We start from the raw sequence: 15,880 nt of genomic DNA on the forward strand, positions 1-15,880 counted from the left end.
CCCCCTTCCGACGGACTATTATCGTTTCCTCAAGACTATACTCGCAAATGGTGTCAAGGGAGAGCCGAAAATTCATTCCCTGAAATTTTCATCCCGAAACGGGAATCGAAACAGGAACTTTGTGTTAGTAGTCCGATGAACTAACCACTACACCACGGCTATCTGTAGCCCTGGGTAAAAGTACTAGTAGTCCGCAGGGACCTTTTAAAATCATTATAGACATAATCTTGATTTTTTATAGTGTCTCCTTTTTATAAACTAGTATACTGTATACATGTAATACTACTGTATCAGGTTAGGGTGAAGGTTGGCACCTGTTAAAATGTTTAAACCTGCTGCATTTGTATTCAACTGTTAAAACGTTTAAACCCGCCGCATTTGTATGTTCCTGTCCTAATTCAGGAGCCTGTTGTACGCTGGTTGTTATTCATTAATGTGGTTCATACGTGTTTCTCGTTTTATTATAAAGATTATACCCTTGAGGGTCCTGTTTGAATTGTTTTACACTACATGTAGTCATTTTGTAGCCTTTTTATATATACAGCTTGCTGTTCGGTGTTGGCACCGTGTCAATGGCCGTACTTTGACCTATAACTGTTTGTTTTCCATAAATTGTGACTTTGAGAGAGAGTTAATTCATTGGCACTCATGACACATAATTCTATTCATACTAACGAATATCTTATGGTAATGTCGCAATATCGTTATAACAGATTGCAAAATATGCTAATGATAAAATCAAATTCATGTATTTTTCGTAATCATATCACATTCCTTTTTGTTTGGCGTACTAATGGTTTAAAATTTAAATATTTTATTTCACTACTGGTTGTGAACAATGTCCCTTCGCGCTACAATGACGCTAGTCTAATGTTCCTCCCTGTGTTATTAATTGTCAATGAAACCAGGCAAAATAGATCATATTTTCTATTCGCCCATTCCGGATCCTGACATACACATATATATACTATTCGCCAATTCCTAACTATTTACTTGCCGCTGGGTGATTAAGAGTCACATAAACTGTTGGGGCCCCCTCAGGTTTTTTCTCAACTTGACGGATTCAATAAACGAGACATAAGTATGCTGTTTTCGTGATAACAACAGCTGATATTCTGGTAATTTTTATTCGTCAAATGCTTTTTACTTTTACTTTTCTCGAGGAATCAAAACTGATCTACATCGACCTATAATTGTTTACTTTAATTAACAAATTGTGACATGGATGAAGAGTTGTCTAATTGGCACTCATACCACATCTTCTTATATCTATAAATAATTTATATATAGTCTCAAAATTTGAAGTACATTTATGCGAAACATAGGGATTACTATCCGAATGCGGTGGCGCCAACTTCTTTGTATATACTGGTTCATTGCTCAATGTTTAGTTTCAGAATTTATGTAGGTTTTTCTTAAACTATAAGCAATAAGTCAACTATATTTGAGTATGGAAGGATGAAGCTGTATATGTCTGTCTGGCAAATATCATCGGACCCTGACCTCATTGTCGTGGTTCCTTGGTAAATTTTACGTTTTCGTTGTTAAGTTGTTTTATATTTAATGCATGATTAGATTGTAAAGTGTACATGTCTGCCTGACATGGATTATCTGACCTTGAGCTCATTTTTCATGGTTCATTGGTCAATGTTAAGTTAACTTGGTTACGTGTGTTTCTTAGAAACTTTAAGCAATACACTATATGAGGTCACTATATAGAGAGTATTGAATGATTGTAATGTAAGTTGTACCTGTATTTTCTGTTTGGTTTATCTGTTCTTGACATACTTTTCTTGGATAATGTTAAGTTTGTTTGATAATTGTAGTAAAGCTTTATACTTAGGTCTATCAACATAATATCAATGGTATATTTCAGCGAGTTCACTCTTGTTATGGTTTTGTCTGATTGTATTTAAACACAAATCGTAATAAGTGAGCTATATTTTAGTGTTTGGAATAACTGTTGGGGTGCATGTTATATGTACAGTGGAGTTCACTTCTAACCTCATCAAATCTGTCAGAATATTTCAGGAGAACTGTTCTAAGACAGACTGAGTATGTAGAACTATCATTCTGATACCTTTTAGACAGTTCTAGCTAGAACAGTTTTTACCTAGAACTGATTTGGTCATTTTACCTAGAACTGATCCTGAAAGTTCTACCCTTGAATGGTTTTAGACAGTTGAACCCTAACATAGTTTAAGAAGTTCTACCTAGAACTTACCAAAGCTTTAATTTTGTCAGTTCTACGACTAGAACAGTTCTATGGCTAGAACAGCTACCACTAGAGCAGTTCTACGATAAGAATTGATTTTGTCAGTTCTACGGCTAGAATTGATTTTGTCAGTTCTACGGCTAGAATTGATTTTGTCAGTTCTACGATTAGAATTGATTTTGTCAGTTCTACGGCTAGAATTGATTTTGTCAGTTCTACGGCTAGAATTGATTCTGTCCATTCATAGAACAGTTTTTTTAAAGAATTCTTTGTCTTAAATATAAATAAGTCAAAAAGAATATGATATATATTTTTATAAAATCTCATCACAGCACTGTTTCAACATTCAGTGGCGTCATTTAGAACTGTTCTACAATCCTGGCAGGTTTGGGTAGTTTTATTGCTATAAGATACTAAATTATAATCCTGGTATCTTTGATAACTATTTAGACAGTTTTGCTGACAGTTCTACCTAGTCCTGATAAAGAACAGTTTTAGACAGTTTTACCCTAAAACTGATCGTGACAGTTGTACCTAGAGCAGTTTTAGACAGTTCTACCCTAGAACTGATCGTGACGGTTCTATCGATATCTGAACTAGGGTAGAACTGTTCTAGTTAGAACTGTTCTATGACAGTTTAGAACAGTTCTGATAGATTATTCTGACAGTTTTAATGAGAGGTTAGAAAGTTTCATGTCACAGTGTCCCATATTGTTTAATCCACATCCCTTAAAAGGCTTCGAATTCACCACTTTGATAAGACTATAGTTAATTATCATTTAAATTTTTTCACTACTGTTCACAGTTTAAACTCCATTTTTATTTTTTCTCGTTTTTTAACAATGTGGTATGTTCATTCACTGTTGCATCTAAAATGGCAGATTCTGTCTTTTTTTCCTGAAAATTAAAATAAAATGATTACGTTGGCCCATTCATGCAAACATGTGCAACTATATTTAGTAAACAAAGATAAGGATGTAATAGAGTTCAATAGTTCATTCCAGATCTAACAGGAAGTTAATAGTATAAGAGTTCTATTATACATATGTAGTTCAGGATCCCAGATCTAACAGGAAGTTAATAGTATAAGAGTTCAATAGTTCATCCCAGATCTAACAGGAAGTAATATTACGCATTTAGAATACAATTAGTTCTACTAGAGTACAATAGTGTAGTCTTACTAGAATAGTTCAATCCTAGATCATGTAAGATTTATGAAGCTGATTTTTAAATTTCGTTTTAGATTTCGATTGGTTTTATTTGACGTGTAAAAAAAATTGTACCGTCTCAAGCTCGCATATTTTGGTAAAAAGACGACATTTTGATATACTGTTATATATCAGTATGTATGGTCAGATTATGTTTCTGTTTGTAAGAGAGAGTTGTTCCCCTTTTGTCAGTATTTTGTTATTTGTGTTTGTGACGTCATTTTTGTCTGATTAAAAATGTAGAAATGGAAGCTGATGTGTTTTTGTGTGTCCATATGTAATCGCCTCCATCCATGCTACCAGAGAGAAGGTTGCATACATGTATAACGTTGGCATTTATTTATTACGAAATGATGCAGTAAATATACCTCATATTTTGATTAACGGTTGAGAGCAAAACTAAACACTGAAAGGGATGATTTCAGATGCGAACTGTAAGTTTTCGATTTCAATGTACAAAATAACAATCTTACAGCAACGCTTGCATATGGAGTAAATATTTCCAAGCTGAAACGATATTTCTGAACTTGCATTTCCTGGCATGATGTATTATTTTGTTGTTTTTTGTTTGTTATTGTTTTTATTTAACATAATCTAAATTAACACTTATGCTTCCCTTTATTTTGTATAAGTTGAAATAAACTTAGACCTTCAACAAAGGTCTGTTCGTAGTCTTCTGGTAGTTTTTTAAACATTTCGTAAATTTGAAGACGCTAAATTAACGTCTTTATATTATTCTTGTTGAATTGCTGTCTTACTGATGGTTAGTAGTTTTATACTTGTGGTTTAAAATTATACTCACATGTTTAAAAGCTTTGATTTTTATTCGTATACAATAACCAGCAACCAGCAACAATAACACTATGCCAACCCCGATACAACAATATTTTGCATAAAACACAATTAGTAAAGGATTTTGTATTTCATCTCTGAATTGAGCAGCTAAACTATCAGTTAATGAAGCTTTCTGTAAAAAGAACATATTTTTTTATATATAGTTACACTATCCGTTAATGAAGCTTTCTGTAAAAAGAATATATATATACAGTTACACTATCCGTTAATAAAGCTTTCTGTAAAAAGAATATATATACAGTTAAACTACTAAGTAGTTCCCCGTTTACAACTTATTGTTGACGCCGAAAACAACATACCAATGTATCGCTTTCACTATGCACTATCATTTTCTATGTTCAATGGACTGTGAAGGTGGGGGAAATCTCTAATTTGGCATTGAAATTAGAAAGATCATATCATAAGGAACATGTGTACTAAGTTTCAAAATGATTTGACTTCAACTTCATCAAAAACTACCTCGACCAAAAACTTTAATCTGAAGCAGGACAGACCAGAACACATAATGTCCATAAATGGGGCATTAAAACTCAAAGTTAACAACATACTTACTTCTTTTATATACATGACAGGAAAGTAAAAGTAGTTTATATTCTTTGTTTGGCTGAAATAGAAAAAAAAATAAAAATTTATAATTTGCATACTTGCGGACCAAAAAGTTACCGATACAAAAACAACTTTTAAATTTAACACATCCAGGTCGGGTAATTTCGATTTAAAAATAAAAAACAGTTAATAAACTCTTTGACAACTGAATCCAGCAAATTGATATTTGGACGAATCATTTCAGTTGTATACATTCTTAAGTAACACAATATAATCTAAAACGTCACTGAGTTTATGTGGATAAATCTGCATAGATTATTGTTTTCTTTCTTGATATATGTACGTTGAATGCTTACCTGATATACATAGATTTTTCTACATACATGTTGATCTGAATTGTTCTCTGAGTTCTAACTAAATTTCCTATCAACTGAAAAAAAGAACATAATATTTTGACGTTCAGAAAAAAGTAAAATCACAAAAATACTAAACTTAGAGGAAAATCTAATCAGAAAGTCCATAATAACATGGCAAAATCAAATAACAAAACGCATCATAAACGATTAGACAAGAACTGTCATATTCCTGACTTGGTACAGGCATTATCAAGTGTAGAAAATGGTGGATTAAACCTGGTTTTATAGCGCTAACCCTCTCACTTTGATGACAGTAACATCAAATGCCGTTATATTTACAATGCTGCGTAAACTAAACAGACATAATAAATAAAATAGTCAAAATATGGGTACAGCAGTCATCATCGTGTAACAATTTTGAAAGGAACAATTTAACAGAACACAAAATCATCTATCTACAAACACATGCATTGATTCGCGTGTCTGACTTCGACGTAAGAAAATTGTATACGTCACATATATTTGTCGTTCAATGTATACAAACATTTTTTTAAATTTCAGATAGGCAATGTTTGCATACAGGGTTAAAAAATAAAAAGTAATTAAGAATTAATTTCAGAAATAGACCGAGATTTAAAATAGTTCAAAATTTATATAGAATTTATAAGAATCCACAAGTAGTTAATTCCACTACGCGATTGAAAATTTTTGACGTTTGTGATTCAACGTATTTTGTAATTCATAATAGATATATACCATAATGACATAAAATAAAACAATATCATACTGACGGTATCTTTTAAAGTACAGAGTCACGTTATAAGACTGATTGATTCAAACAGTTCAACAACAAAGATAAATTTCTTCAGATATTTATTATAAATCGTGTTTACTTTCCCCCCTCTTTTCTCGCTCATGACTTGTTAGAGAAGTGCGTGTTACAAAGCGACTCTACCGGAACGAGATCGATAATTATGTATAAGTAGTGCATGTTTATTAACGATTTTACCGGTACCTGTAGATTTCTGATTATGTATAAAGAGTGCTTCCTACAATGCAAATTTACCAGTACCAGATAGATGATTATGTGTTTGAAGTGCGTGTTACATAGAGATTTTACGAGTACAAGTATGATGATTACGTATAAGAAATGAGTGTTACATGAAGACTTTACTAGTACCAGATCGATAGTTATGTATTATGAGATGTAGGCTAGGGATTACATAAAAACTTTACCGGTATCGGACCGATGGTTGTGTATGAGAAGTGTGTGTTACATAGTGACTTAACCGGTACCAGATCGATGGTTATGTATGAGAAGTGTTTGTTTCGTAGAGACCTAACCGGTACCAGATCGATGTTTACGTATGAGAAGTGAGTGTTACATCGAGACTTTACGGTACTAGTACCAGATCGATGGTTACGTATTAGAAGTGCGTGTTACTTTTAGACCTTGCCGGTACAAGATCGATGGTTTAACTTACGTATGAGGAGTGGGTGTTACATAGACCTTACCGGTACCAGATCGATGGTTACGAATGAAAAGTGGATGTTACATAGAGACCTTACCGGTACCAGAGCGCTGGTTACGTATGAGATGTGCCTGTTACATAGAGAACTTACTGGTACCAGATCGATGGTTACGTGTGAGAAGTGCGTGTTACATAATGACTTTACCGGTACCAGATCAATGGTTTCGTATGAGAAGTGCGTGTTACATAAGGACTTTATCGGTACCAGGTCGATGGTGACGTATGAGAAGTGCGTGTTACATAGAGACATTACCGAAACCAGATAGATGGTTACGTATGAGAAGTGCGTGTTACATATAGACTTTTATCGGTACCTGATCGATGGATATATATGAGGAGTGCGTGTTACAAAGAGACCTTACCGGTACCAAATCGATGGTTACGTATGAGATTTGCGTGTTACATATAGTCTTTACCGGTACCAGGTCGATGATTACGAATGAGAAGTGCGTGTTACATAAATCTTTACGAGTACCAGTTTGATGTTTAAATATGAGAAGAGCCTGTTACATTAAGACTTTACTGGTACCAGATCTAGACTATGGTAACGTATGAAGAGAGCGTGTTACATAGAGACCTTACAAGTACCAGATCGTTGGCTACGAATGAGAAGTGCGCGTTACATACAGACTTAATCGGTACCAGATCGATGGTTAAGTATGAGGAGTGTTTGTTACATAGAGACGTGACTGGTATAAGATCGATGGTTCCGTATGAGAAGTGCGTGTTACATAGATACTTTACCGGTATCAGATCGATTGTTACGCATGAAAAGTGTGTATAACATAGAGACCTTACCGTTACCAGATCGATGGTTACGTATGAGGAGTGCTTGTTACATAGAGACCTCCCGGTACCAGATCGATTGTTACGTATGAGCAGTGCGTGTTACATAGAAACTTTACCGGTACCAGATCGATAGCTATGTATGAGGAGTGCTTGTTACATAGAAATTTTACCGGTACCAGATCGATGGTAACGTATGAGAAGTGCGTGTTACATAGAGACCTAACCGGTACAAGATCGATGGTTACGTATGAGGAGAGCTTGTTACAGAGACCTTATTACCGGTACCAGATCGATGGTTACGTATTAGAAGTGCATGTTACATAGAGGCCTAATCGGTACCAGATCGATGAGTATGTATAAGGAGTGCTTGTTACATAGACCTTACCGGTACCAGATCGATGTAAGTTTCATGCAGATCTTTGTTGGGTCGAATGCCGTCAAAGGAATCTATAACAGACTGGTCAGCTCCTAAAAAGTGGGGCTGTGATATTATGACTGGGGTACCTGTAAAGAAAGTTAAAAAAAAATTAGCGAAATATGTCGTTATATGATTTTACTATGTGATAAAAGATGTTAAGCATTATCTGATGATATTCTACAGTATTATCTAGGTTATTTCAGTCGGAAGAAATCAAATTTGACAGACAACAGAGCTTACTTACCACCGAATTATATACCCAAGACTTGGGACAGACAGCAGCGCTAACAAACCACCGAATAACAGACACCAGACTTGATACAGTCATTAGCGCTTACTAACCACATACCGGCTCCAAGACTTGAGACAGACAGTATTGCTAGCTAACCACCGTAATACAGGCCCAAGACTTGGGACAGACAGTAGCGCTTACTTACCACCGTAATACAGGCCCCAGACTTGGGACAGACAGAAGCGCTTATAATTACAACCGAATTAAAGCACCGACTTTAAACAGACACATTAAGGATGTGACCGGGAAGGGAATGGGGTTAATCATTTAATAGCATTAGACTTAGGACAGACATAAGCAAGAACCAACCGCCTAATTACAAGCACCAGATTTGGGACAGATACTGAATGGATGTTGCAGTCGGAGAGTTTGTGGAGGGGGACATTTTTTGAACGCACAATCCTTCCTCTTTAGATTTTTCCCATACTACTTACTGTACCAGTATTGCATTTATATATCAAGGTTTATCTAGATATGGAAACTAACCTTTGCGACATTCTGTGTTATTAATAAGACCTGATGGTAAACATTTATTTCGTGGTGTACAAAACCCTGCGTTCTCTGGGCTGGTTTTAATACTAGCAAATACGTCATCCTTCATAATAAATCGAGAATAACGAACTCCTTTGAACTCTCCCTTCTTTTCGAATGAAATCATATATGACCTGTAATTATAATAGAACAATAATAAAGCGTTTGTTTGCGATAGTATTATTTCTGCGCCTATCCACGAGAATGTCCCGTAACAAGTTGCTGTTGTTTGAAGGTTCGTGTAGTTAACCACGTGCTCCTATTCATGTGTATCTCCCGTAACACGTTTAAGGTTCGTTTCGTACAAACGCTCATTGCTTCACATCAAGGTGCGGAGCTATTAGTTTCAGTCGAAATACACGCCATTTTTAATAAATTACTTATCATGTATATAGATTCTGATTGGTTGCATTATAATTAGGCTGAGATACAGCAACAGCTATTGGCTTAAATGATATAAAGTTTTAAAGACTTTTCATGTCCAGGAAAAGAAATCAAATGCCGGAAAACTAACTATGTGTATTTCAGTTCCGAACAACTATGTTCGTTTTATTATGCATACATTTCACAGATAAATCAAATATTGAAATATCAATTATAAATACGCGTTTTATTGCTTTCTTACTCTACAATTTGCACGATTTGCTTTGCTAAAAAAATGTTCCTATACAATGTTTATAAAAATGCATTAGCTGTATTTTATAACTTCTGACAAATGAGGGACGAAAAATACCAGATGGACAGTCAAACTCATAAATCTAAAATAAACTGACAACGCCATGGCTAAAAATGAAAAAGACAAACAGACAAACAATAGTACATATGACACAACATAGAAAACTAAAGAATAAACAACCCGAACCCCACCAAAAACTAAGAGTGATCTCGGGTGCTCCGGAAAGTGCTTCTGACAATGAAGGCACACCTCCACGAATAAAGGCGCACCTCAAAGAGTCGCGTCTATAATCGATTTAATTTTCAACAAGAAATTTATAATTTTTTTAAGCATGGGTGTATAACACACACTGTTAAAGTACATCCAATTTATATCAATCAATGTAAAAAAAATACCTCATTTTAAATATTTATTTAACAACCACATGCACACATATATTTTAGATTATAAAAAGGTTACTTCATGGTCAATATGAATATTTTCAGTTTCTTTATTATACATTTTTGTAAATATTAATTTATTATGCATTCAACTGGAAATTTACTTAATCGATCTTCTGACAACTTATTTTTCTTTTCTTTTATATAAGTTTGAATTCTTCACTATTTTTCACTATTAATTAATTATTTTGAATTAAGCTTAATTTTAATTTTCATTACTTTGTTTGAAATCCGTGATAAAGAATTACGTTTAATTTTTGAAAGTGACTTATAGACCGAATGGGTCGGGTGTATTTTATTGTGTATATAATATATTGTACTTTTCTGAAATGTGATTACACATGTCACTATAATAAAAAATTTACTTACTTACTTACTTATAACCTTAAATTAGTTTAGAGCAAAGCAGACCGTAGCTTTTAAGAAAGCTAAAACTTGTTTTAATGATTATTTTGTCGAGACTGCGACATTTATATCGAAAGCGAGACAATGCAATCCTGAATCGGTGGCTGCGCCGACGTCGGCAGCGTTAACATTTATATTCAATCTGTGGTTAAAGTGTTTTTTAGACATTAATAACTTTATCAAACCTCTATGGAAATTTATATAATTTGTTTAGAAGCTTGCTTATGACCAAAATACAATATTTAGTCTAGAGCAAAATTTTGAAATTGTTAATCCTATTTTATCGTATCTTACTTATAAATAGACATTTTTTTTTTTAATCTACATTCAGATTCCTTCTGAGGTTAAAGTTTCGCAATCATCAATAACTTTGTCAAATCTTCATGAAAAACTATAAGACTTTGTATGGTGGTTGACCATATTTTCCCTCTAACATGTTTAAGAGTGTTTTGGAGAATTTTGGATCCTCAATGCTCTTCAACTTTGTATTTTGTTTGGTTTATAACTATTTTGATATGAGCGTCACTGATGAGTCTTATGTAGACGAAACGGGCGTCTGGCGTGCTAAATTGTAATCCTGGTACCTCTGATAACTATTTACACCACTGGGTCGATGCCTCTGCTGGTGGACGTTTCGTCCCCGAGGGTATCACCAGCCCAGTAGTCAGCACTTCGGTGTTAACATGAATATCAATTATGTGGTCATTTTTATAAATTTCCTGTTTACAACACTTTGAATTTTAAGAAATACTAAGGACTTTCTTATCGCAGGCATAGATTAACTTAGTCGTATTTGGCACAACTTTTTGCCATTTTTGATCCTCAATGCTCTTCAACTTTGTATTTTTTTTGGTTTATAACTATTTTGATATGAGCGTCACTGATTATTCTTATGTAGACGAAACGCGCGTCTGACGTACTAAATTATAATCCAAGTACATTATTTACTATCTAACAAAATAACAGAATGCAATGCACAGTTTATAACTTAGAATACATGTACCAACTTATAAATATAATGCGTATACTATATATATTGGATACCTTTATTATGCTTCCATACTACATGTATCTTAAAAGAAATACACGCAAACATTTACCTGCAAATTTGAGGGTAAAATAGATATAGCTGGTCGGTGTCTTTGATATGTGGATGGAATATATTGCCGTCTACAAGATATAATGTTTATCTAGCAATTAACAAAATATAATATTTATAAAAGTATTTGATTTGCATTAAATCTATGTATAATTCAACAAGGAAACTTTGTTTCAAGAAATTGTGGATAAATTGTTGCTTGCATAATGTCCAGTGTCAAATTTCTTAGTTTATGTTACAAATAAAGTGAAATCTTGTCAGCTCTATTGAAAAATTGAGAAAATACATTGTCAATAATATGGGTATCTGGTTTTTTTTTAACTTTATAAACAACCAGAAAACATATTGTTAAAAATTATATTGGCATCTAGTTGGCTCTTACAGAAATAACCAGGTTCATATTGTTGCATACTAGTACCGTATGGCTTCAAATGGGAAAAGTCGTATAGAGTTGTATGCCCTACTGCTTCAAACGGGAAAAGTCGTATAAAGTTGTATGCAGTATTGCTTCAAATGAGAAAAGTCGTAAAGAGTTGTGTGCCTTATTGCTTCAAATGGGAAAAGTCGTATAAAGTTGTACGCAGTATTGCTTCAAACGGGAATAGTCGTATAAAGTTGTATGCGGTATTGCTTCAAATGAGAAAATTCGTATACATACAATTGTATGCCTTATTGCTTCAAATAGGAATAGGAAAATTCGTATTCAGTTGTATGCTGTATTGCTTCAAATAGGAAAAGTCGTATACATAAAATTACATAAAAAGGAGATGTGGTATGATTGCCAGTGTATGCCTTACTGCATCAAACGGAAAAAGTCGTATAAAGTTGTATGCGGTATTGCTTCAAATGATAAAAGTAGTATAAATACAATTGTATGCCTTACTGCTTCAAACGGGAAAAGTCGTATAAAGTTTTATGCGGTATTGTTTCAAATGAGAAAGGTCGTATGCATACAATTGTATGCCTTACTGCTTCAAACGGTAAAAGTCGTATAAAGTTTTATGCGGTATTGTTTCAAATGAGAAAGGTCGTATGCATACAATTGTATGCCTTACTGCTTCAAACGGGAAAAGTCGTATAAAGTTTTATGCGGTATTGTTTCAAATGAGAAAGGTCGTATGCATACAATTGTATGCCTTACTGCTTCAAACGGGAAAAGTCGTATCAAGCTGTATGCTGTATTACTTCAAATAGGAAAAGTCGTATAAAGTCTTCTTCCTTATTGCTTCAAATGGGAATAGTCGTATACATACAATTGTATGTCTTACTGCTTCAAATGGGAATAGTCGTATAAATTGTATACCGTATGGCTTCAAATAAGAATAGTCGTTTACATGCATTTTGTACTATTGTATCCCTTATTGCTTCAAATAGGAAAAGTCGTAAAAAGTTGTATGACTGATTGCTTCAAATGGGAAAAGTCGTATAAATTGTATGGCATATTCTCGCTATTTTCTGAAATTTTCCTTTGATCTTACTGACTGATAATTTTCTTTTTCGGTACAGTAAAGCAATATGAAAAATTATCGCAAAAACTAAGGGCGCACGCGCATGTTGTCAATGAAATTAACAACCTCGTCATTGGTAAAATAGCGAAAAGACGTAAAAAATTGTATGACTGATTGCTTCCTAAGCGAAAAGTCGTATAAAGTTATATGTCGTATATCTGCACCAATTTGTTCCAGTACATCTAAAGACAAAAACGATTTTAAAACTTCACCTGATTTGTTTCCGGTTTTGTTAAATAGAAACTGTCACAAGGATACAAACAAATTAAAATAAAATCATAATCATTCGCGAAAGATCTGATTCAAGACTTTTAAAAGTAAATATATCTTAATTCAACTGATACAATATGTAGGTTACATTGGAAAAATTTGTTGAAATAATAGTTTATGTGGCGTCTTATTACTTGTTCAAATATCATTTTTAATAATTCCTACTTGTAATAAATGAGAGGATATATGAGGTTGTCAAGTCGTCGCAACGATTTTTTTTACATTGTTGTTCTGATTACGTTATACTACAAGTAGTATAACGTAATCAGAGATCAATATTTTAATTAGATTGATTGTTGTTCTAATCAAGCGTACGTTAAATTTACCTTATAAAGCGTGTTACCACAAGTTAATTTTCTTCTTTCATTTGCCATTTGAAATGCACATTTCTTTTTCATTATTATAAATTACTCACCCGTCCCGTTAATCATGTTACAAGTATCAGATGACCAAAATGTAAGTTTACTGCAAGAGCACGTGAAACATGATTACTAACAACATTAATTTTTATCAGATTTCTAATATATATATATATATACAAGTCGAAAACGCGAAAAGTTCATATCCAGTCTTTCCTAAAGCGTATTACACGGCGTGACAGCATGTTCGCACTTTTCCCTTTTTTGGAAACTTTTTGACTTCCCATATTTGAACTGCTATATTCTTGAAAGGATATAAATCTGGTTGAAACTATAATTTGTCAATCTAAGTTATTTGGTTAAAAAGAGTAAACGATTTCGGAATCACTAGTACTTTTATGTTGTTTTTTTTATTATTAATATTTCTATTTATTGAATTTTCTTTGTTATATCAAGGCCATATTCGCTAGGCAAAGGTTATGATCGAGTTGATCAAAGATATAGTATATCCTTACCTCTTTCCATCCCACTGGGTAAACTGAGAAATTTTGTCCAGGTTATCTTCACCGGTATATACTGTGTAGTTGTTGGCTATAGAATTGTTCAGCTGCAATTGATTTTTAAAATAAATTTAAAATTCAGCCTGAAATTTTATTTGTAAGACATCGAATATTCAAATGATATAGGTGAAACACAACGTAAATATTTCAAACTGTCATATGGAATTCATATGTGATAAGGAAAAGGCTCGTATTTTTTGTTATTATCTTAAACATGTTAAATAAAGGTAGTTTGGAACAGGACACATTTTTTCATTTTTATGCCCCATTTATTTATTTACAATCGGATTATGCTATCCATCCACTATGTTATATGTTGTACTTACCTGATAAAAGAATCCAAAACGATCATTGAATGGAATATTAAATACTTGTAGTAACTGTTTAACTGTTGCCAGTAAGGGATCTGTATATCCCCAAAGAAGATCTTTTACTGAATGCTTTACAAACAGATCTGCATCTTGAGAAATATCAAAAAACAGTTTTGCCATCTCCCGAATAAATGCATATTCATATGTTACTAAGGTGGTGGCAGTCTGAAACAAGAACAATTGTTCAAACAAGTACACAATAAGGGGAATAAAATAGAGAATGGAAATGGGAATGTGTCAAAGAGACAACAACCCAACCGTAGAAAGAAAAAAAAAACTACAGCAGAAGGTCACCAACAGGTCTTCAATGTAGCGAGAAATTCCTGCACCCGGAGGCGTCCTTCAGCTGGCCCATAAACAAATATATACTAGTGCAGTGATAATGAACGCCATACTAATTTACAAATTGTTCACAAGAAACTAAAATTAAAATAATACAAGACTAACAAAGGCCAAAGGCTCCTGAATTGGGACAGGCGCAAATAGACAGCTGACAGACTAAAAATTCATAGCATTAGGATCATTAGGATTCTATATACAAGATCTGCTTCCCTCTAAAAAATGTTTAGGTCAACGGCAATAGGTCACTGACAGACTACAACTTCGTAACATTAGGATCATTAGGATTCAATATACAAGGGCATCTTCACTCTATTAATTAGGGATGATATCAAATGTGTAACGCCGAGATCTCGTGATGGCATACTCCCAATATATCCGTATGGGGTTAGTCGTTTTTGTCTTTTTATAGTTTCTTGAAGTCGATCACGCCTACTTTAAGAGATAACTATTTATTATATGCTGGTGTATTTTATCATTTATTTTTATATAAAAATTTGGCATGACAGGTCAAGAACGCAAAAAAATCGTTATTCGGTTCACCACTAACCCTTTACGGCTCTTTGGAGGGTAAGTAAAATCCATAAGAAAATAGGCCTTAACCTCACTCAGTAGCAAACCACTGTATATCATACATTGTATGTATATAATTATGTGACTTTCGTCAAAGCCAAAAAAAGCCTTTCAGCATACTAGTAGTATATATATATACGCTTTTTGTTTTTCAAACATTTGAAATCAATCTTTTAGTTGTATTATATTTTAATATGTTAAACATTTTTAAAAGTGAAGAATTGCAACTTACAATTAGAGGCAAATTGAGTGAGGTAAATGTATCATTTTCATCCCCAACTGATAGATGGCGCTGAAATACGTAGACGTTTCTCTCATTGTAGCTGACTGTGAAGTTCTTGTGATGAGTCAGATTTTCTTTTGTATCAATTAATCTGAAACAAATGTAAATACATGAATAAGTTGTGTGTTTAGTTTATTGTGCATGGACAAAATAAAGTTTTTGTTTTACTTTTGACCCTGTGTTTTATCAAAGGTTAGCGATCAATGAAATACAAAAGATTTTATGAAATAACTTTTCAAAATCATCTTTTGGATG

General features: G+C 33.5%; 1 protein-coding gene across 2 annotated transcripts in view; it reads right to left on the minus strand.

Annotated features, from left to right (window-relative positions):
* Positions 1-2,567: 2,567 nt before the first annotated feature.
* LOC134713746 (lysosome membrane protein 2-like) overlaps positions 2,568-15,880 on the minus strand; it is a 39,906-nt gene continuing 26,593 nt past the window's right edge. The window contains exons 3-13 of one of the 2 annotated variants that reach the window (XM_063575032.1): positions 15,575-15,716; positions 14,386-14,595; positions 14,015-14,106; positions 13,556-13,605; positions 11,364-11,433; positions 8,698-8,876; positions 7,887-8,005; positions 5,181-5,254; positions 4,831-4,882; positions 4,226-4,390; positions 2,569-3,112 (exon numbers count right to left, since the gene is read on the minus strand). In XM_063575032.1, the coding sequence (XP_063431102.1) occupies positions 3,035-3,112; positions 4,226-4,390; positions 4,831-4,882; positions 5,181-5,254; positions 7,887-8,005; positions 8,698-8,876; positions 11,364-11,433; positions 13,556-13,605; positions 14,015-14,106; positions 14,386-14,595; positions 15,575-15,716 (1,231 nt within the window). In that variant the 3' untranslated portion in view covers positions 2,569-3,034. Of the gene's footprint in view, positions 3,113-4,225; positions 4,391-4,830; positions 4,883-5,180; positions 5,255-7,886; positions 8,006-8,697; positions 8,877-11,363; positions 11,434-13,555; positions 13,606-14,014; positions 14,107-14,385; positions 14,596-15,574; positions 15,717-15,880 lie in introns of both variants that reach the window. The other variant, XM_063575033.1, reaches the window with a different exon arrangement.

The sequence above is a fragment of the Mytilus trossulus genome, chromosome 4 (assembly GCF_036588685.1).
Source record: "Mytilus trossulus isolate FHL-02 chromosome 4, PNRI_Mtr1.1.1.hap1, whole genome shotgun sequence".
Lineage (NCBI taxonomy): Eukaryota > Metazoa > Mollusca > Bivalvia > Mytilida > Mytilidae > Mytilus > Mytilus trossulus.